This window comes from Mus caroli, chromosome 1, assembly GCF_900094665.2.
Source record: "Mus caroli chromosome 1, CAROLI_EIJ_v1.1, whole genome shotgun sequence".
NCBI lineage: Eukaryota > Metazoa > Chordata > Mammalia > Rodentia > Muridae > Mus > Mus caroli.
The window spans coordinates 119,058,624-119,082,055 of record NC_034570.1 but is presented as its reverse complement, the minus strand read 5'-3'; the positions used below and the strand labels follow the sequence as shown (position 1 = coordinate 119,082,055).

Here is a 23,432-nt window from a genome sequence, read left to right as displayed (position 1 = left end):
CAGCTCCGTTACTCACTGCAAGCGGGTATGCTAAAGACAAGGATGGAAGGAAATAAAGCAAGGGGCACATCCTGAATCTGAAGGTTCCAGGCCATCCCTCAAATGATACCTACTTTAGGTCTTCTGCGTGTCTGTCTGTCTCTGTTCTGATGCCAAACCCACAAACAAGCCCAGCTCTTTCCATGAAGACTGGAAATGCAATAGCCATGCCCACATACCTAATGATTGAGTTTACAGAGCAGGTCAAACTAAGATGCCTTTCTCATTCTGCCAGCTTCACGAGAAACCTGGTGTGTGATATGAAAGGAAGCAGGTCTCAGAGTTCAACAAAAAAGAAAACTTATAAGGTAGTGAGAAAGGAAAGAAGAAAAACAAAAAGCCTAAACTACCAAACAGGCCCACATAGCTGTATTACCTAGCATCTTATTTGTGTGTGTGTGTGTGTGTGTGTGTGTGTGTGTGAGAGAGAGAGAGAGAGAGAGAGAGAGAGAGAGAGAGAGAGAGAGAGAGAGAGAGAGAGNGAGAGAGAGAGAGAGAGAGAGAGAGAGAGAGAGAGAGAGAGAACATCTACATGCATGGGATTCTTTGAAGCTAGAGTTAATGGCTATTGTTATCAGCCTGATATGGGTGCTAGGAACCAAACTTAGGTCCTCTACAAGAACAGCAAGCATGTTTAATGTTAAGTCATCTCTCCAGACGCTTGTCTAGAATTTTCATACTGCAAGGTAAGGAACTGACTTAGGGGACTGGTCTCAATTTCACATAACTGGCTCTGTGTATCAATCAGCTCCTAACACAAACATGGAGCAACATCCCCCATGGAGACTAGCAGTCAAGGGCAAGTGTGTTTTCACACGCATGCAAAGCGTATTTGTTAGCTTTCCTTCGACATTCCACAATGTACATGCTTATCAAAGCACCATGCTACACACCACATATTCAGTCCTTATCAGTCAAAAAAGGCGGCCACGGGACTGAGGAGATGGTCCAGTGTTTGCCATATAAGCATGTGGATGTGAGTTCTAAGCCACAGCACATTAAACAAACAAACAAATAAAACCAAACAAACAAAAAAAAAAGCTGGAAGTGACTGTGCATACCAGTAACCCCAGCACTGAGGAGGTGAAAATGGGGGATCCTTGGGGTTCACTGGCCAAAAAGTCTAGCCTAAGTTCTGTATTCCAGACTTAGTGAGACCCTGTTTAAACAGTAAGGTAGATGGCCACGAGGGGAGACATATGGCCTCCAATTGAACACCCCGCCCCCAACTCCTGGCACAAAACAAAACAAGACACTAACCAATCAACTAACCTGGTATCAAGGACGAGACCAGTTTCTACCTAACTAGCAGTCATAGCAAATGCTTAGCTTATTAAACTGGCGACTTGACTCTAACTCTAAAAGTGAACAGCCAGCCCATCCAGAATGTTCTTGAATTAAGGATAACATGAAAACGCCTAAGTATGTCACCTATGTTTACTGGGCATCCTTGGTCTGCTAGGCCCTCTCCAAGGACATTCAGATGTGAGCCTGGACATCCTCATGCTATCCTGATGGGAGGCAGATGGTTTTAAAAACAAACAGAACTACAACGAGAACTTGAGGAAACACATTGTGCCACAGAGATTAAGAAATGGCGAAAGAGCAAATAGGATGTTCCTGGGCCGGGACCTTTCAGGAGTGACCATCCCTCCTGCAGCTGTCGCTGAGGCTATGGGGTGACACAATAGGCCCTTGTCAGAGTCATTTTCAGAGCCCGATTGTGATAAAGAGGTCCACACTACTTACTTTGCTAACTGCTCTAATACAAACCCTGCCAAAAGCAACTTAAAGAAGGAAGGGTTGATTCTGGCTCCGAGTTTCAGGACACAGTGCTTCTTGTTGGTAATACGAGGTGCCAGATGGCCACATGGCATCATCAACATCCAGGAAGCAGACGGAGATGGATGACGGTGCTCAGATTGCTTCCTTCTGTTTACTCGGCTTGGGAGCCCAGCCCATGGGACCACATTATGTTAGATCTTTCCTCTATAGCCCACACGATACATTTCCTTACACATGTCCATGGGCTTGCTTTCTAGATGACTGTAGACCCTGCCAAGCTGAGGACCAGTGGTAACTACTACAAGGTTCCCAGATACGCAAGAGGAGCCATCTCTCTCTCCTGTTTTATGGCTAGTTATACCCATCCTTTCTTCCTCTCCCATCTGAATCTCATTCTTTTCTTCTTTTTTCCCATTAAACTCTTTTTTTTTTTTTTTTTTTTTTTTTCAAGACAGGGTTTCTCTGTGTAGCCTTGGCTGTCCTGGAACTCACTTTGTAGATCAGGCTGGCCTCGAACTCAGAAATCCACTTGCCTCTGCCTCCCGAGTTCTGGGATTAAAGGCGTGCACCACCACCACCCGGCCCCATTAAACTCTTAAGGTACAGAATGTTCAGCACTGTGGCAAGAAAATGAGCTCTCAGTAGATGCGACAACCCAGGGACTACCAGAGAGACCAGTAAGCACTCACTGAACTGAATCTGCTAATGAGAAGCAAGAAGCTGGTCTTATGCCAAGGCTACTGAAGGGTAACTGCATCTCAGGAAGAGAATAAGTCTGGGCCTATGAAACCATGGTCTCCATATAGACCGGTGCTGCCTGTGGACTCTCCTCCTTCTCCTCAGACCCCTACTTTCCTCTCTCTTGAGCATCTACCCTTCTTCCATTGGGAGTGTGGACAGGGTAGCAGTTTTAAGGGAAATGAACCTATCATAGCCCATGTCTGTGCCCTTCAGCCCACCACATTACTTCTCCACATCTTCCCAGCTTTGGTCCAGGAGCTGCAGAGGAGGCTGGAAAACCCAGGCAGAATGTGACATCCTTTATCTCCTCAGCTCTCCCTTATCCACATGAGCCATGGTTGTCAATCAGGACCTAGAGCCAGACTCTGGCTTCTCCCATGCCAGGGAAGGAATTTACAAAGGAAATTTTGTAAAATTAAACTAGATGAAGAGTCTTTCCCTCAGGGCACGAGAGATACTTCAAATTGAGTTCTCACTGGGGTGAAGGTCTCCCATAGCCTGACTCTCCTAGCAGAAGTAAATGAGAAGGCTGCAGAAGCCAGGAATCAGGAAGAAGCTCAAACAATTGCTGCAAATTCAATATCTCGGCAGCTGAGGAGGAACACCCAGGATAGCCTATGCTTCTCATTTCTAGAAGGCATTTTATTATCATCAGTGCTGGGATTCCCCTGATTTCTAGGGAACAAACTTGCCAAGAAAAAGTATGTAGGTGCCTCAGTGATAGGGCCTTGGGATCAAAGCCCAGTGCTGAGGGGTGTGGGGCTCACTATGATATAATGAAGAAAGTAGGTGTGTTTGCTACTTTCCTTTGTAATAAAATGCCTTACAAAAGCAACTTAATGGAGACCAGATTTTACTTGGGTTCAGAGTTTGAGAGTGCAATCAATCGAGGCAGGAGCACCAGGACACACTGCATCACAGTTGGGGGGAGGGGTCCTCCCACCTCAATTCACCCAACCTACAAATTCCCTTACAGGTTGTGTCAACTTGACAGTCAATGCTAGCTACAGCACAGAGAGAATGTGGATGTAGGAGAAGGGCACGTGCCTTATACTTTTGATGACTTGGGCTTGGTCATCCAAATAAGACGTGCTAGTCAGTTTATGGTACGGAAAAGTGAGGCAACCAGACTGCACAAGGAAAACCATGGCAAGAACATTTAATTTAGCCTAAAAAAAATGGAGCTATTCCACAGGGCATCACTAAGGGGCTGTTCCAATGGGGCAGAATAATGAAAGAACTGGTGAGATCCAGGCACCTGTGTAGGCTCCAAAGCTGCCTGGTCTAGAGGAGATGGTACAGCTAGCTTCTAACTCCCCACTAGGTTCTTCCCCTGCAGCTAACAAATTAGAACTTTTTAACTCTTCTTCCTTTTTTTTTATTACTTTTGAGACAGGTCTCATAGTCTCAGGCTTTCCTCCAACATACTATGTAGTCAAGGATAGCCTAAAATTCTGACATTCCTCCCTTCACCTCCCCAGTTATTAGGACTATAGGCGTGTGCCACTATGCCCAGTTTAGGCAGTGAAACTCTGGGTTTTGTGTATGTTAGACAAGCACTCTTTCCAAAGGAGAGCTAGCAGTCACCTGAGCCAGGGACCCACGGGGTCTGTTAAATGCTATGTGGCCTTGAAAAGATCTGCATTGCAAATGTACGTAAGCAAATGAAAAGGAAAACCAGAGAGAAGAGAGTAAGGATGGTGACAAGAGGTGACTTGGCTCATCACTAGAGAGACACAAATCAAAACCGTGAGTCCTAACTTCAGGCTCATTAAGACGAGTCACTATCCCCAAACTAGAAGGCAGCATGCCTTTGTGAGAACTTGGGAAAGACTTAAAAAGACTCTGGTAGTGTGCTTTCAGCTCTGCGTGCCCAGTGTCTTCCGCTCAGTGCTGAGTGTTCTGTGGACTACACACCACACAGACCTGTTTCCTCAGGCTGGGCCCACTAGCTGGGGGATCTGAAGATGTCTGATGATTTGTTCCCAAGGGAAGGGCTGGCAAGATGGCTTGGGGTAAAGGTGACTGCCACCAAGCCTGATGACCTGAATGTGCCTGGGACCTACACAGGGAAGGAGAGAACCCCACAAGTTGTCCTTTGTCCTCCACTTGTGTGCCATAGTCCCTGTACATGCATGCACACACTAAATAAAAAAAAATTTTTTTTTAAAGGACAAAAGAAAACAAAATAAAAAACTGGTGAAGACTGAAAGTCCTGTAGTCTGTGTATTTTACTGAAATACGAAGTTAAAGCAAACAAAACTCTAAACCCAGGCTTGGTTTTCCTTTATGGGACAGTGTCAGAGCAAAGTGAGGTGTTGCTTGCTGGTCCTTTCAATGATCTTTTTCAGCTTCTCCAACTCCAGGCTCAGTTACAACAGAGCCTCAGCGTGGATGCTCACGTCCTCGAAAGACTCACCTCACTGAGGTAAATAAAAAAGGAGCAGGAGGTCCCGTCCACTCCATAGTCTGCGTAGCAGGGGTCCGAGCGCCACATGTCCTTCATCCACTGAAACGAGAGGAGAGGACGTGGCTGAGGAGATTGTGGAGGAGGGGGGAGGGGACAAAGGACACAGTGGAGTGGATGAGTCAAGTGGAGGCCCATGGGTAGAGCAGAGCCAAAGGTCCCTGAGCTGAGGGCAGGGTGACCAGATGCTCAGATCCCGGAGAGTTCCAGATGCTTGCTAGAGCAGAGCAGAGAAGAGAAGAGGAACTCCCTGTAAACAGAGAGCAGAGGAGACAAAGGCAGGAGAGCTAAGCAAGACTACAGGGGCCCTTCTATTCAACACCCTCAGGAGGTTCCAAGGCCACAGCACAGGGCCTGCAGTGCAGAGCTCAGGCCAAATAGCACAGAAGTGTCAATGAGCACTTACAGCTGCCCCCAAAGAACACCAGGGAATGTTCCCAGGAGGTTCTACTTGAATGACAACCTTTCTCTGAACACCACTGGCCAGGAGTGATTTCTAGGAGCAGGGCAAACAAATACAATTCAGTTTTCTCAAAATAATAGAAGATAAAAGAAGAAAAGGTCAGAAATGCAGGTGTGCCCTGGGAATAGCAGCTCCGGCAACAGCCAGGCCAACCTACTGGCTGAGCTCTAGGTCAGTGAGAGACCCCGTCTCAAGGAAAAGCTGGACCGCACCCAAGGAATGACACAGAAGGCCTCCATACCTACACGCACATACATGTTCATTTGCACAGATTACACACAACAGGCTGGGCTGCGGCTCAGCATGGAGGCCTTGCCTAGCATTCTGGAGACCTTGGGTTTGATCATCAGTGGGACTGCACAGAGTTGAGAATGGGTGGCCAAGTGTGTCTGGGCACTCATTTGCTTATGCAGATATCACATTTCTGTCATAGTCTGGACATGGAGCAGGACTCTGGGGATCCAGGAAGATGGAAGAATTCTAACTAAGCTCCCTTGATGTTGGAACTTGAAGGATCACCTGAAGATGAAGGGCTAGGAAAGACAGAGCAGACACCAGAAGTGGTCCAGGTTCTCAGCCTGACTGCTGACAGCTACTGCTGACCTGCACCCCATGGGAGTGGCAGAGAAGGGCTACCACTAATAGGACAGAAACAGCCTAGAAAGGATTTGCTTCAAGGCTCAGAGGCCCACTGGCATCTTTGGGAGCAGAAAACGATGGAGGGTGTTGGGATGAACAGACATGACTTCTACTTTACCTTGATTTTCCCCTCGCAGTGGGGGTAGCCATCCATAGGAGGCAATACACATTTTTCCTGAACTCCATTAATGATATCTGCAAAGAATGGGAAACAAAAGAAACCATGAGAACCAAAACACAGAAGCCCAACATCACAGTCCACGTAGGCTGAGGGACAAACTGAAATAGAGAGCTCTCCGTGGAGGCAAGGTTCTGATCCATGCAACCCCTCCAGCTACAGGTATGGCTGCCACCACAGCAGAACACTGTTGCTGGGAGTCAGGGGAGCGGTGGTAAGAATGAAAACGGCCCCCACAGACTCACAGGGAGCAGCATCACTGGAGATGTGGCCTTGTTAGAGGAAGAGCATCACTTGGGGTGGGCTCTGGGGTTTCAGAGGCTCAAGCCAGGTCCAGTGGCTCACTGTTGGTGCTGCCTACAGATCCAGATGTGGAACTCTCAGCTACCTCTCCAGCACCACATCTGCCTGCATGTCACCACAATAATGGACTGAACTTCTGAACTGCAAGCCAGCCCCAGTTAAATGGTGTCCTTTATAAGAGTTGTTGTGGTCATGGTGTCTCTTCACACAATAGAAACCCTAACTATGACCGGGGCATTGCCATCAACAAGGAGAGTTTCTGGGATCTTAGCAGTCCTTACAAAGAAAGGTATGTCAGCCTCTATGACAGTCACTCTTCACCCTGCCCCCCATCTGCTTGTGCTCATACGTGCATGCAGGGGAGGCTAGCGAACAATCTCATGTGACATTCCTCAGGAACATTCCACAGATTTTGTTTTATTTTATTGAGATATGGTCTCTCACTGGCTGAAACTCACTACATAGGCTAGGCTGGCTGTCCAGCAAGTCCCAGGGTTCTTCCTGCCTCTACCTCCCTAGTGCTGGGATTACAAGTATGTGCCAACACATGTGGCTTCCTAACATAGTGGGGATTAGACAGATAATTGTAAGCTTTCCCCATGATCACCTCTCCAGACTCTGCAACGGTTCATTTTAAGAACCCAATCACCTTGACTTTTATTTCGAACTGAATGGCATCTGATAGGTTAAAAGTGCCTGGTTATCTTCCCATCATGGTTTTAAAGGGGCAGTGAGAAGAACAGACAAAAATGAGCTTACAATCCCCGCCCCTAAACTTTGGGAACTATGGCCATCTGTCTGTCCTCCCACTGGAAACTGAGCCAAATCTTCCTATCTAGCTCTGCTGCCAACAGCCAGGATAAGCATCTTCTAGAGGGAGGGTGACGCTCTGCCCCTGGTACCTCGTACGTACTTCCTTTTAAAAGATAAAGAGTCTCCAGCAACTGTTTTGTATGTACAACAAGGCAGCATTTCTCCTTGTACACCTGATAGGAGCACGTGGCCATCTTATCAGATGGCCCCTGCAGAGGGAGTCCATGCAAGTTCCTCCACTGGCCCAGTGCTTGGCACCAGCCAGAAGCCAGCGATCTCTACATCTGGCCTGGAGCTACAGCTCTTGCAAGCACTTTCCTCTGCCAGCTTGGCTGTAAGAACCTACAAGTAAATCAGAGGGAACTGCCCAAGGTGAAAGATCGTCTCCTGTTAGAAATGACTCAATACGACTTATTCTCTATTTGGAAAATCTTTGTCTAGGCCTATTTCACACCATGGAGAAAAGTGAATTTCTACAACTAAGTCTCAGACAGATGTTTTAGTTACTTTTATGCTGCTGTGATAAAACGACATGATCAACCCCAAATTTGGCTCCCAGCCCAAAAGGAAGCCAAGGCTGGAACTCAAGTAGGTCAGGAACCTGGAGGAAGAGGCTGAAACAGAACCACAAATGAACATTGCTTACTAGCTTGCCCCTCATGACTTGTGCTGGCTGCTTTCTCCTACAACCCAGGGCCACCTTCACGGAGGTGACCCCACCCACATCCATCATTAATTAAGACAAGAGCACATAGGCATCCCAACAAGCCAATTTTTTTTGTTTGTTTATTTTGTTTTGGTTTTGGTTTTGGTTTAGTTTGTTTTTTTTTCAAGACAGGGTTTCTCTTTGTCATCCTGGCTGACCTGGAACTCACTTTGTAGACCAGGCTGGCCTCGAAGTCAGAAATCCGCCTGCCTCTGCCTCCCAAGTGCTGGGATTAAAGGCTTGTGCCACCACGCCCGGCTCCAATAAGCCAACCTTATGGAGACATTTCCTTAATTCTCTCTTCCCAGATCTGCCTAGGTTTGTGTGAAGCTCAAGTGCACCAACCAACCAGCACATCACTTAATCTCTGCAGAAGATCTCAAGGTCACAGGAAGCTGTCTGCTCCCAAAGGGCCGGGGAAGCCAAGGTGTAGCTAATCCACAAGATCTACTTGCAGCCCCTTGGGAGTCACACAGATTGAGTGTCCCTTGTTTAAGATGCTTGAGAGCCCTGGTTCAGATTTCACAGTTCTTCATATGTTCATAGGCTTGGCATTAGGTTGTACATTCCTAACAGAATATCCCAAATCCAAAGGGTTCCCAAGTCCGAGTTTCTATTTTGAAATGATTTTTTTTTAAAGTTATTTACTTAACTCTCATCATGTTTCCCCCTCGTTGTAGCTTTATTTCACATCTCATATGCATACACACACATACATGACGGTCTGTATCTGTATGAAATGTAGAACCACCATGAGAGAAAGCACGGTGTTCCTGTGAGACCAGCTTGATTCTGCTATATGATTCTCTCCAATGGCGCTCTTTTTATTTCTATTTTTCAAATAGCATCCTATCAACTTCTACAGCACTTTGAAACACATGTCTTGTATTTTATTAGTTTTTCTAGATTTTAGCTTAAAGAGCTGGAAGCACCATCTGCCTCACACTTTACAGGAGACTTCCCACAAGCATAGATGCTGACCCTCTACCTTTTCTGATCCCTAAAACTACAGCCGGGAGAGATGAAAAAGATCCCTAGTTCAATGAGGAAACAATCAAACTCATGAAGCCATTTCTCTTTTGAAGGCACCATGAATCTCTACCATAAAGCTTTATCCTTTGGGGTATGTACATGTGTGTGAGTGTGGCTCTGCGTGTGTGAACATTTACACACCGAGCATGGCACGTGGAGGTCAGAGGGCAACCCCAGGTGTCACTACTCATCTTCTGCCTTGTTTGAAACAGGGTCTCTCATCCACTGCTGTGTAATGCCAGACTAGCTTGTTCCTGAGTTGCTGGGGACTCTGTCTCCACCCCTAATCTTGCTGCAGGAACACTGGCATAAGAGACAAGCACTGGTCCTCACGATCGTGTGGCAAGCGCACTGAGCCATCTCTCCAGCATAGATTTTCCATCTAGGTCAGGATTCTTTCTACCCAACTGTGTCTAGTATTCACAGGCACACACCACAGTCACTTCATTCATGCTCTGTATAGGAAACATGAGCAGAGAGAGTGTGGGGTAAACCGACCAAATAGTATTCTGCTTAGAAAGGCACCTTCGATGGCCTCCTGGACTTGCTAAGTAAGAACTCAAAGCTAGGCCATTACCTATGTGCAAATACTATAGAACTGAACAGAAATTTACATGAAAACACATTGCCATACAGGGGCCTGGAGAGATGGCTCAGGGTGTAAAGCAACTGCGGCACAAGAGGGAGGACCAGAGTTCAGGCTCCCAGCACCCACGTAAATGCCAGGCAGATGTGACAGCCTGCCTCTGTTGCTAGTGGTGTGGGGTCAGAAGAGACAGGGCATTCCCAGAGCATGCTGGGTAGCTACAGTAGCCAAACTGGTGGGCTCAACTGGCTTCAAGAGAGAGGCTCCGCCTCAAACCACAAGCTGGAGAGCAACCAATGAAGATGTGTGGTATCAACCTCTTACCTCCACAAGCATGCACACATGTGTGTATGCTAACACACAGGTGAAAACACACATACACATGCATGCACAGGACACAAACCTATATAAGCAAAAAAGATTCCCCAAAACAATTTAGCCCAAACCATCCCTGACTACTTATTGTTCCTTTTTGTCTTAGCTTCCTGCAGGATTATCTGCCTAATTACGCTTCTGAGCACTAGTCAGCAGGGAAATCAGGCAGAGGGATGCTGCAGAAGAGGGACAGGCTAGAGAAGGGGAAGGTAGTTTGATGTGTGTTCCAAAACCAGAGAGCTTTACTGAGGATAATCCCAGCCCTATGAATGGAGACAAGCTGCCAACCCTCCAGGCCTAAGATAAGAGGGTGGAGAGGGGAGATGATTAGAGCCTAGGATGGATGCGGGGTAGTATGGGAAGAACTATGGCAGGACAGCTGAGCAGGCACTGCAGGCTAAAGGCTTGTGAATGCCAGGCTCAGAACCCAGTGTCTGGATTACCACTGCAAGCAAAGGGAAAGCTGCTGGATGCTAATGTAGTTTGGGGAAGCAACCAATATGCATTGACAAGAGAACAAAAACAAAAACTCTGACCACTTTATTTTGTGTGTTAAAGATAAAATCCCATTAAGGATACTGTACTCCAAAAGAAAACTACCACATAAGATCTTTACAGTTGAACAGAATTTTATATGCAACATTAACTGTTCAGGAGTTGAAGCTCACCTTGCATTGGTAGCTCACCTGCTAGAGTTCTTGCCTAGCATGCGCAAAGCCCTGGGTCCCATCCCTCACATCCCCATAAAGAGGGTACAGTTACACGCCTGTAGTCTCAGTGTAAGGGAGATGAATGCAAAAGGATCAGAAGTTATCCCACTTAACTGTGGACAGGGATAGAGTCCAGCCTGGTGAGGAAGGCGTGGTGTCGAGAGCAGGAGACAACGAGTAGAGAGAGAACAGGAAGAGGTCCAGGGGTGTAGAGCCTTAAGGCCCTCCCCTAACGACCATAACGGCATGCTTCCACCAGCAGCTCTCCAATTCCTAAAGGTTTCCTAACCATCCCAAACAGAACCACCAGCTGGTTAATCACACAATCATCCACTGAGACATAGTATGGGAGACGATTCCCATTCAAACCACTGGCCCATGCACCAACCCCCTGGGAGGGTTCTCCTCACTCGGGAATTGTTGCAAAGCTTTCTAAGGACCTAGTTACCCTTCCTGGGCCAGGTACTGAGACCTGCAATGATAACACAGGATTTCATTTAACCTCAGAGCAACTAGGAGACCCTAGGACGCTCATCATGCAACACAGCATGCAGGTTCTTGCTCCCTCAGTACTCTACTGCTGCAATACATTCATCCTATGAATGATGGTCTTTGTGCTGTCTTGTCACCCCTGGTCAGTTCTAAGTCACTGTGCCTGTGGGTAGTGGGTAAGGGATGCTGAGATCACAATACTTTCGATTTGCACAATGAGAAAAGCTTGGTGATTTTAAGTGGCTATAATAGCACCACAGTACCAACCTGTGTTTGTATATTTCCATTTCTGAGGCTGGAAGGGAAAATGGAGTTTGTATATGATGTGGATAATCAGGGTCCTGCATAAATCTGCATGCACTCATCTTATGCAAATGGCACTTTCTGTAAGAATAAACTTAGTTCCTGGGATCATTTTTCCTGCAACAAAATGTTCTTCAGTATTTTAGGCAACAACAGAGAGAACACAAAATATCCCACACAGGTATCCAGTTACAGTAAATGGGCAAGGCAGTCCCTATTATAAGTTGGGAGAGTGCTAGCTTTATATTTCAAAAACATTTTTAAAAAAGAGTTGCACTATATATCCTTAGAAAAAAATAGCTTCTCTACATAATATTTAAAAAATAAGATAAGGGCTGATGTATTTTGAGACATTCTCAGCTGTCAACTCTGAGGAGACTATGAAACTGGCAAGTAGGTGGAAAGGCTTAGGTGACGGTGGCAAAGACTGGACGGCAGGCATCCTTGGGTTGGGCCTCAGGCAAGTTGGATGACTATACTCCTTTTGCAATAAGTGCAATAAGGTGAGAACCTTTTGGAAGCAGCATTCTCACAGGAGGTTTCCTGGAGGAAGTGGCACTGCAATGTCGCTGTCCTTGTGAAACTGTAACAGTACCCGAATCACGCACATGTACATTTTTTTTCAGTCCCACAAACAACATTTGTTCAGTTTTTCTTCTAGAACAGGCCTGACTCCTCTTATCAGACTGTCAAAGAGGTTCTGAACATGGAGGTCTGTTAGGTAAAAAGGTAGACAAATAAACTCTACACCTGTATGTATTATTAGTATTTCTTATCATTGGGGAAGAGAAAACAATATAGAATTAGAAACTATGAGAAAAGACTGACAATAGAAGACTATTTTAAGTGTATAAATTCCTTTATCACAAGCTTTCACTGAAAGGGTGAATCAACTCAGAAAAGCAGTCAGGAAGGAGAAGCAGAGGCAGGTGGATTTCTGTGAATTCTAGGCCAGCCTGGTCTACATAGGCAAGTTCCAGGGCAGCCAGGCCTATATGAGACTTCAAAAAACCAAGAGGTTAAGAAAAGAACAGCAAAGACCAGCAACACGGCTCAGTGGGTTAGGTACTTAATGCTAAGCCTAGTGACCTGAGTTCAACCCTAAGGACACACTTGCAATGTGGAGCAGCAGAACTGATGCCCACAAATTGTGCCATGGAACATGCAGTTCGCAAAATAAATACACATAAAAATATTTATTTTTTTAAAAGAAAACCAATCAATAAAATTAGCGTTAGATAATGTGAATGCCAGAGGACTGACAAGAAATTTAAAGCAGCTATGATAATATTAAAGACAAAAAAAAATCAGTAGCTGAAAGATTTCTTAGCAGAGAAATGAATACTTGCAAGAACACACACATACATACATATGCACCCACCCTACCACCACCACCAAGAATTCTAGGATGTAAACTAGACTATCTGAAATGGAAAATTTACAGACTAAAAGTAAGAGTAAACTAGGAGAAGCTGAAGAAAAGACCAGTGAACCAGACAGCATCGGAATTGGACAACAGAGGTTGAAGGAAGAGTAAGCAGAGTGTACAGGACATGTCGGAGAGGACAGGCAAATGAATGCCTAGAGAGACAATGGGCTGACAGCTAGCTTTAATTGTCAACTTGATTCAGTAAGGAATCCCATGGGAAGGGGCTCCCAACGACAGCCTGTCTCTATCAGGTTGGTCTGTGCACATTTTTGATAAGGAATCTGTTTTCTTATTTGGGTTAACTGTGGTTGGAAGACCCAGATAGACTGTACATGAACAGCACAGTTTCACAGGACGGAGCCTGGACTGTATAAAGAAGGGTAGGGCAAATGAATTGGGCAGCGAGCAAGCAAACATTGTTTCCTGTCCTTGACTGTGGCTGTGACTAGCCACATCAAGTTCTCGCCACCTTGACACCACTGCAGGGATGGACAAGAACCTACAATTTTAAGTCAAATAAACCCTTTTCCACTAAGCTGCATTTTGTTAGGGTCTTTTTTTTTCCCATAGCAATAGAAAGAAAACAAGAACAAATGGAAAAGAAAAATGCTTGAAGAAATAATGGCCATCAAGTTTCCAAAATCATTTTAAAAAAAAAATCTTTAAGTTCAAATCTAATAACTCAGTGACTCACACAGAAGGCAGAGACAATTACATTTGTTATAACCAAACTGCTAAAGGTCAAAGACAAAGAAAAACATTAAAGGAAGCTAAGGAAAAACAAGACACATTACATAAAAGGCAATAAAGATAGCCAAGCCACCTGACTTCATATCAGAAAAGCTGGAACCAAACCAAACAAAGACAGATTTGCTGCGTAAGTCAAGCGAAAACTTTCTGTTAGTTCTCTACCTATGTCCCTGAAAAATGCCAATCAAAGGTAGACAAACAATGCCATTTTTAGAAAAATAAATGAGAAATTTCACCACTTGCAGACATGTATAACAAGAAATAAAAAAAAAAAATCTTGGAGGCTGAAAATGCTGCTGTCAAGCACAAGGACTTGCGCTCTGTTTTTTCCTAGTGTACATACAATGCTCAGCGCTGCACTGTATGTGTGTAACCCCAGCATGGGCAAGGCAGAGACGGGAGGATACCTGGAGCTTGCTAGCCTGTCAGCTTAGTCAAATGGGTGAGAGCCAGGCCCACGAGAGATGAGAGACCTTGCCACTAAGTCACTAAATACATCAAGCAAGCAAGCCAAGAAGTGGTAGAGGAAGACATCTAACACTTACTTCCACAGGCACACACAGGAGAAAATGTTAGTATATGTCAAGTAGAAAACTATAAGATGTGTGTGTATGTCTCTCTGTGTGTGTATGTTGTTTGTTTGTTTGTTTGTTTGTTGTTGTTTAGAGTCTTTCTATATAACTCTGGCTGTTCTGAGTCTTGCTATCTATACCAGGCAGGCTTTCCACCTTTCTTTGGTTTTTCAAGACAGGGTTTCTTTGTACAGCCCTGGCTGTTCTAGAACTTGCTATTAGGACCAACCTGACCTCAAACTCAGAGATCTGCTTGCCTCTGTCTCCCAAATGGTGGGAATAAAGGTGTGTCCTGCAGCCTTGCCACTGCCTCCGACATGCTAGGGTTAAAGGCATGCCCCACCAGCTACCATGTCCAGCTTTCCCTCACTTCTTTCATCAGGTCTCTGCCTAATTAAAAGGCTATTAGAGTATGATGAGGATTCAGAGATTTTCAATCATATGAAGAACATTACTAGAAAGGATAGCTGATCTATATGAATTAAACATGAACTTATAATATCATAACACTTTTATCTTCATGTGACATCTTCCAAGGTCCCCAGTGTTTACATGGACCCAATGTCTACTTATACTGTGCCTTTTCCTCTGCATACATATGATAATGTGTCCTTTATAAATTAGGCACAGTAAGATTAACAGTAATTAGTGATACAATTCAGTATAGGATATACTATAGCCAAAGCTATTAATGTATATAGAAGAAATTATAGAGGATTTGTTCTTTTCCTTACAAGATTTCAGCCAGGTGTAGCGGTGCATTCCTTTAATTCTAACACAGGAGAGTTCACGGCAAGAGCATATCTATGAGTTTGAGGTCAGTCAGTCCTACATAGTAAGCTGGCTCCAGGCCAGCCAAGGGTACATAGTGAGATCCTGTCTCAAAAAACACCACCAAAAAAAGGACCGTATTTTTATTTTTAATTACGTGTACCTATGTGGGTATTTGTGCCAGTGAGTGTAGTGTCCACTGAGGTCAGAAGAGCTGCTCGATCTTCTGGCTCTGGAGTTACAGGTGACTGTGAGCAGCCGCATGAAACCTGGGAAGGACATTTGGGCCTTCTGGAAAAGTACAGAGTGCTTTTAACCTTGAGCCATCTCTCCAGCCCTCTCGGGGCTTATTCTTCATGTAGATCTTAAAATCCTCAGCACACACGTTGTTTCTTTGTCTAAGTCAAGAGCTTACAGCTGTTTACTCAAAGGAAGTGCTGCACAGCCTTTCTTAGCTATACTGGAATGGCAGTGCTTTAAAACTCTCAAGCTTTGGGCCAGTATGAAGTAAAATAAGGGCTATCCGGACACAGCATTGAGCTGAGCTGATTGCCAAGTGACTGCTGCCAGGTAGCACGTGCGGCAGCAGCAGAACACCAGAGCTCCCCTTCTAGGAAGGAGAGGACGCGAGGCGAGGCCATCACACTGCATGGAACTTAAAACTCACTAATTATTTCTGCAAATTTTCCACTTACGCACGTGACTGCATGGCTTTAATCCCAGCACTCAGGAAGCAGAGGCAGGCAGATCTCTGTGAGTTTGAGGTCAGCCTGGTCTACAGAGTGAGTTTCAGGACAGCCAGGACTACACAGAGAAAACCTATCTGGAAAAACAAAACCAAAAAGCTGCTGGTTATTTTTGGAATCCTCTGTTAACATTTCTAGATCACGGTTAACCCAGGTAACTGAACCCATCCAAAGAAAAGTCATGGATCAGGGAGGTTACTATGTTAACTCTGGGCAAACTGTTTGTCCTGGTTTTATTTCTGTTGCTGTGCAATAGCAACCAAAGAGCTTGTTTGCCTTACCATTCCAGGCTACACACAGTTCATCATTTTGGGGGAAGGCAGGGCTCAAGCAGCTGCTGACATCACACCCACCATCCAGAACAGAAAGGGACCAAGACACACCTACTGCCTGCTTACTGCCTATTTAACCCTCGCCCAGCATAGTGCAGGACACACCCCCGAATGCACTTAGGGAAGAGTGCTGCCACCCACCGTGGGCTGTGACTCCCTACATCTACTCCCCTCCCCCACCCCAGACATGCCCATGGGATAACTGAATCTAGGGTAACCTATCATGGACAGTCTCTCTTCAGGTGATTCCAGGATATGACAGGTTGACAATGCAAACTTATCTTTTTTTAATGATTCATTTATTTATATTTTATGTGCATTGGTTTTTTTGCCTGCATTTATGTCTTTGTGAGGATGCTGGATGCCCTGGATCTGAACCCCAGTCCTTCGGAAGAGCAGCCAGTGCTCTTAACTGCTGAGCTGTCTCTCCAGTCTCACAACGAAAAACCATTTTTTTTTTCTTCCTAGACAGAGTTTCTCTGTGTAGCCCTGGCTGTCCAGGAACTCACTCTGTAGACCAGGCTGGCCTCAAACTCAGAGATCAGTCTGCCTCTGTCTTCCAAGTATCAAGATTAAAGGCAAACACCACACTCTTGGCTACAAACTACCATACAGGTATTGAGAAAGGGCACTGTGATCCCCGCAGCAGGGGGCTGGCAAACAACCCTTATCCCAGTCCAAACCGGCTAAGTGCCTACTTTTATGTATAAGCCTTTATGTCTAACCATGCCATTAAGTCATATTTCTGCAGCTAATGTGCACTATAATGACAGAGTTCAACCTCTGTAAGGAGGTTAGGATGGTATAGCTCACAGGGTTAAAATAGCTCAGTCAGTCCTTTAGAATCCACTGGCCTCTCTTTCAGAGTAGGATCATTGATCCTACTATTTAAAGTGTGTGTGTGTATGTGTGTGTGTGTGTATATTGAAGGATAGCATTAGTAATGACTCAATTTCAGCCACCATCTCCTTCCTCTCCTAGAACTTCTGCAGACCATCTGTACATCAAAACCAGAGTAAAAACAAAAGCTAGAACTCAGTCAGTACGTGCCTGTGTGAGGTGGCCAGAGGTTGACATCAGGTGTCTCCATCAGCTGTGCCTCATTCATGCTTTCCTTTATTTCTGACAGTTTCTTAGACATGCTTTGTGATCTTATTCAACACTCTTTATTCTCTTTGTCCCCATTCCTTTCCCAATGAATTCCTTCTTCCCATCTAATTCCTGGAGGCTACACCATTAAAGAAATGGCACAGCCTCCTGGAATCATCTTTGCCTTCATGGGACTTCCTCTACCCATGATGGACAGTTGGAGGCCCAGCCTAACACAGTATCCACAACTGCCATGTGCTCATAGTTTCTATCACCAGGCCACATCTGGGTGACCACTCTTCATGGTACCAACCACTGTTCTTCCTCCTCTTCTTCCTCTTCCTCCTCCTCTTCCTCCTCCTCCTCCTCCTCCTCCTGTTCCTCTTCCTCCCCCTCCCCCTCTTTCTCACCCTCCTCCAGCTCTTAAATCCTTTCTCTGTTTTCTTCTATAACATTCCCTGGGCCTTGCAGGGGAGGCAGGCATGCCCCTTATTCTTTAGGGAAGGATCTCTCATTGGGCCTAGAACTTACAGCAGGCCAGTGAGCTCTGTCTCCACCCAGCTTCTTCACATAAGTTCTGGGGGTTGAACCCGGGTCCTCGTGCTTGCATAACACACATCTTACTGACAGCCATCTCCCCAGCTGCCAGCATGTTCGTTCATCCTGTCCTCAGAACTAATCTGTCTTCCCTTCCTGGCTGCCAGCCCTATGGGTGTCAATCCTGTCACTAGACACAAAGACAAGAAACCTTGCACTGTTGAAGCAGCTTTCACACCTGTATGACGCCAAATCCCTTCTAACAAATCCCTCGGCGTACACACCTCTCCAAGTGGTTCTGCTTCCTGAGTTAATCTTGACTAATACAGATAGAGAAAAGTTTAAAAGCCGAAGGGAGTTCTTGGGAAAGATGAATAACATAGAATTTCTGCTAGTGAGAATAATTGAGAAAAGGAGAGAAAATAAATCAGCAGTGGGGAGGATGGAAGCGTCATCCTATAAACCCCACAGCTCCACAAGGAAAGCACGAAGCACAAGAGCTACCTTGTAGCTGGATGGTCTTCTATTTAGAAAATGTGACAGGCTCGTGTGTTTATGTCAGGATAATTCATAAGATTCCCTAACTGGAAACAACTCACATGCCCAACGCCAGCAAAACTGATAAATCAATTGTGTTATGCTCATACAACTCAACATTAGTCTCTGACTAAAATCCCAAAGAATGAACAACGAATCCATGCAATACAGCAGATATATCTGCAAAGCCTTATGCTGGGCTTAACGAAGCCCTTCCCTTACACATTCGTACTATAAAATTTTGGTTTTATGAAGCCAAGAACAGGCAAAATTAATGTATAGTGATAGACATCAGAGTTACAACTGCTTATTGGGACTAGAGACCACACAGGAGGAGACACGAGAGAGCATCGGGAGGTGAAGTGTTCTTCACCTTGCCTGCCAGGCTGCTGTGATAGACGTATACCATTACCAAAGCCTTACCAATGCTCACCAAACTGTACACTTAAGATCTCACCTTGCATTAGACATAATTCTGCTTTCACATAAGGTTTAACCTGAGTCACTTTTTAAGAGGATGCTTTCTGTTTGACTGAAGAATTCAGATGACAGAATGAAATCTTCCTTCCTGTCCTCCATTTACCAACCCCTTGCTAGCCAGCTTTCTCTGCGCTGCCATGAGCTTGTGGAGTTGGGACTTGTTATCAAATATTGCTCAAAGTTCAAGCTCAGATTTCCTCTGGAAACACCTTGGTGTCAAGTAGAACCTGTTTGTTTATAAAGTATTTTTCTGTTAGTGGTAGTACTGAGGTGTCTTGGGTGGGAGTGGACTAGTTCATTGCGTGTTCACAGTGCTGGGCCCAAGCACAGAGGGTTTCAGTAACAACCTTGGCTTGCAAAGGAGACAGCACGGGGGCAGAGTCACCAGCTCCAGGAAATAATTCACCCTCAAACACTTAAGGAAGAAAGGCTGTGATTTCCCTCCCACTCCTGTCTGTAGACTTTGACAGGCATCAGCCAGTCACTTGACAATGTGCAATTCCTATTTCTCAGCTGGCTTGCAGTACCTGACTCCCTGCCTCACACGTAGATCTCCAAAAATAGCCCTGAATGGTCTAAATGAGGGAAATGCAAGGCAACGGCGAAAATGTAAAACTTTCTAGGGTGATGGTTCTTACCAATGTCACCTTGGCAGGATCTGGAATCACGTAGGATCAAACCTTCGGCTTTGTCTTCAAGGGAGTTTCTGGACTGGGTTGGCTTAGCAGGGCAGACCTATTTTAACTGTGGGCAGCATCATTTTTTGCACAGAAGTCCTGGACCAAATGAAGCAGCTAATGTGGATAAGCCGGCAATCCATCTCTCTCTTTCTCACTGTGGATGTAGTGTGAGCGGCTGCAGGGTGGATGGACTGTACCATCTAACTATGCACCCAAAGACAGCCTTCCTCAAGATGCTGCTTTGACTAGATACTGAGCCACAGCAACGAGGACAGTCAGCGGCACATCCAGCTAAGCCGCCAAGTGAACAGAGTATACAGTTGCTTCTTGCAAATGCTACAGCCAATAACCAAAAAGTATCAGGAATTGATTCCTTTTTCACCTTGAATTTGTTCATTTCGAACATAGAAGTGAGTCGAACCTAGAGCTTTGCAAAAGAGCTGCAGACTGAAGAGGACTCACTGTGATTTCCATACCACGTGACACCGTTTTACAAGACGAACTGGAAAATGTGTGGCTGACTTGAGAAAGGGAAAGGCTTAGAAGGACATGTTAAGTAAGTTGTGTGTGTGTTTTAAGGAAGACTCATGGTTAATGCTGTGGCTTTGCAGGACCAAGAATCAGTAGGTGGAGAAGTCTCTGGGCATGTCTGTGAGGGAACTTTTATATTCCGTTAACTGAGGTAGGAAAAACCACTCTAAATGTGGGGAGCCGTCATCCCATGGGCTGGGGTCTTGAACAAAACAAAAAAGAAAAAGTGAGCTAGGCACGGTGTGGCAGAGGCAGTGCACACCTTTATTCCTGGGAGACAGAGGCAGGCAGACCTCTGAGTTTGAGGCCAGCTTCATCTACAGAGAGAGTTCTAGAACAGCCAGGGCTACACAGAGAAACCCTGTCTTGAAAAATCAATTTTTTTTTTTTAAAAGGAAGAAAAGGGAGAAAGTGAGCTGGGCAGCAGCATCCACCTCTCTCTGACTGTGGACACCACGTGAGCTGCCTCGCGATCCTGAGGCCATGAGTGCCCGCCCTGCTGTGATGGAGTAGATCCCGTCTTAAATTGTGAGCTGAAATAAATCTTACTTTTTAAGGTTGCTTTCATCAGGACAATAAGATAAGGAACTAAATGTAGAAAGTGTCAGGGATCTTTGCAAACACTGAATCGATGCTTCAGGAGGCCTCCAGATACCCACAAAGGTAGTAAAGAAAGTTATCTTTAAAATGGGATTTTTTTGGGGGGGGGGGAGCAGTCTATAAATACTTAACTTGGAGACATTTTGAAGAACCAAAAAATTAAGGGGCAAATACTATATATCCATATGTAGCAGCATTTATTCTATTCCACTGCTTACTTTCTGCCGGCTTCCCCTTCTGCTTCTGGGTTCGCACACAGGCACAAGGTCAAGTACAAGTGGTCAGCTCGGACCCTCTCAGACCTGTCACATGCTAGGTTCCAAACAGCTTCTAACCCCTTGTTATTGTGTCACTTCCCAGGTCTCCTTACTCAGTCTGGCTCATCCTCTTGTCCACTGCTTCCACCAAACCAGAGAGCATCCTCAGTCTACGTGTAGTTAGCACTGTCACCAGCTATGAGGCTGAAGGTGGGAGTTTCCTGTGCTCTGTTCCACATCACATCTACTTCATCTATCAATGAACATTTACCAGTGTTTCCAGCATGCCTTGCCCAGATTCCAAGGCCAGCTATGGGGAATGGCAGGAACTCCAGGAAAAAAAAAAAAAAAGCTCGTATTCAAATTTATGCACTTGTCTTGAGATATTTTTCTTAAATTGGCAGTTGTGGTCAGTCAACTGCCAAAGCCCTAAAATGGTTTCATTTGGGAATTTTGTCTAACTTAATTACATATTGCTTCTGATGCATGTGTGTGTGTGTGTGTGTGTACCTGCACGTGCGTGAGGACAACACAGGGAGTGTGTGGAGAGGTCAGAGGACAAGCTGTGAGAGTTGATTCTCTCCTTCCATCATGTAGATCCCAGGGATTGAATTCAGGTCATTAGGTTTGACAGCTGGGTCATCTTGCCAGTCGTTAGTTTTTATTTTTTCCTGAGGATTATCCAAGCTTTTCCTTTCACGATATTTTAAAGTCCTGCATCCAAATACTAAGACTACAGAAGGAACAATACTGATTAATAAAGCCTATGATCACAATTATTATCTAACTTGCCTTGACTGGCTTCTATTACTGTGGGAATATTTTTTTTCCTCATTCTAATCAAATATGAAATCTAAAATAGATAGAAAAGGAAAGTGAAGAAAAATAAAAAAACAGACGCCAGAGAAGGTAAAGTTAAATAGAACAGATTAACATCTGCAGACTAAGATCTGTCATATAATTCAATTTCCACTCTCGTGTACTCTGGACGAATAAAGAAAGCTATTTTTCTTCCAGGTGATTAAAAGAAGGAACTTCCTAGAGTGTAACGGAAGAGCACAGCAGAGACAAAAAGAAAGGGAGAAATGAAACCTTAAGCTTTAGTCATAAACTACAAGGAGAGGGGAAAAAGACCAGTACTTAATCTTCTACCAATAAAAAATGAGAGCCTAAGACATTAAGAACAGGAAACACACAAGGACTAACCAAGTGAGCCAGGCAGCCACTCCCTCAACACCAAACCAAGTCATTGATACTTAGTGCTTATTTAGTGTCCACGATTCCAGGATTTGTCTCCTAATTCCGAAATATATTTTACTCATAGTACCTTTCTAAATTCTGTGCCTTTTTATCAGGAGGCCATCCTCAGGTCTCTGAAATATAGCCACCTAGAAACAGCAACCGAAATGGCTCCCCAGCGTGGTGCAATGTAATGATTTTTTTCTGGTCCCACCCTCCCCTCTCCACCCTACCTCTTGGCCTCAGTGGCCAACCGGGCAGTGTACCTTTCACAAGAGTTAAAATTCTGGTCAGAACCAACCTGCTCTGTCTGTGTGTGGGGGGGACAGTCAATGTTAGTAGATAAGACTCTCACCTCTCTGGTTCCACCTCCCACATAAAAGCCCACAGAGCTGGTTTTGGTTCCCAGTACAACTCATCAAAGACTTTCGAGCTTGGAAACTATGCTGTGAAACTATGCAAGCCATCCATCCCACCCTGAAGCGAAATTAACATCAAGACAGGGGAGCACTTGTTGGGCTAAGATTAAGCAGCTGAACCAAAACAGAGTCTTGAACTTGGCACTGTCTGAGCTTCCTGAAACAACTGTTGTTGGGTATCTGGGGCTGCCCAAACAGAACCGTTGATGGCTTCAAGTGAAACTCTGAGCAGTTCTTTTTCTGGTTGGCTCACGCCAAGAGGCAACAAGCCAGGAGGCAGCCTGTGCCGTTGTTCTTTGCAATCCCCTGGGAAAGTCTAGATAATAAATCAAGATGGAATGAATCTTTAGTAGAGTGGTAATAAAAGTACCTATTAACATTACAACAGAGACAAGCAGGACTAAAGAGGAGAGCTGATGACAGGGATACACTGTCAACACCATCGAGACTTTTCCAATTATAACTTATTTCCTATCTCTACTTCTTAGCTGTGGCTATATCAGGATTCCAAAATATCTCGTTTCCTCTGCCTGAGTTGAGAGAGCCATGTAGCTGGTTGGGCTACCACACTCCCAACTCCACTGCCAACTATAGCAGACACTTCTAACATAATCCAGCAATAGCCAACTCATGGGAACTTTAACCACAGATGCTAGATATTTTTGGCTCTTTCCCTGTTCATTTCCAGTATCTGTGAACTAATAAACAGCCTCAAAATGTCAGTGAACATCTGGGGCATCCAGAAGTATATTTCTTGGATCTGCCTCTTATAAAACCACAGCCTGCAGCCTAAATCCCCACAAGAGTCCTTGACCAACAGTGGCACACAGT

General features: G+C 45.1%; 1 protein-coding gene across 8 annotated transcripts in view; it reads right to left on the bottom strand.

Annotated features, from left to right (window-relative positions):
• Positions 1 to 23,432, bottom strand: part of Mgat5 (alpha-1,6-mannosylglycoprotein 6-beta-N-acetylglucosaminyltransferase) — a 280,247-nt gene that overhangs the window by 116,273 nt on the left and 140,542 nt on the right. For all 8 annotated transcript variants that reach the window (XM_029476546.1, XM_021156480.2, XM_029476555.1 and 5 more), the window contains 2 exons: positions 6,253 to 6,329; positions 4,985 to 5,074 (listed from right to left, as the gene is read on the bottom strand). In XM_029476546.1, the coding sequence (XP_029332406.1) occupies positions 4,985 to 5,074; positions 6,253 to 6,329 (167 nt within the window). The remainder of the gene's footprint in view (positions 1 to 4,984; positions 5,075 to 6,252; positions 6,330 to 23,432) is intronic.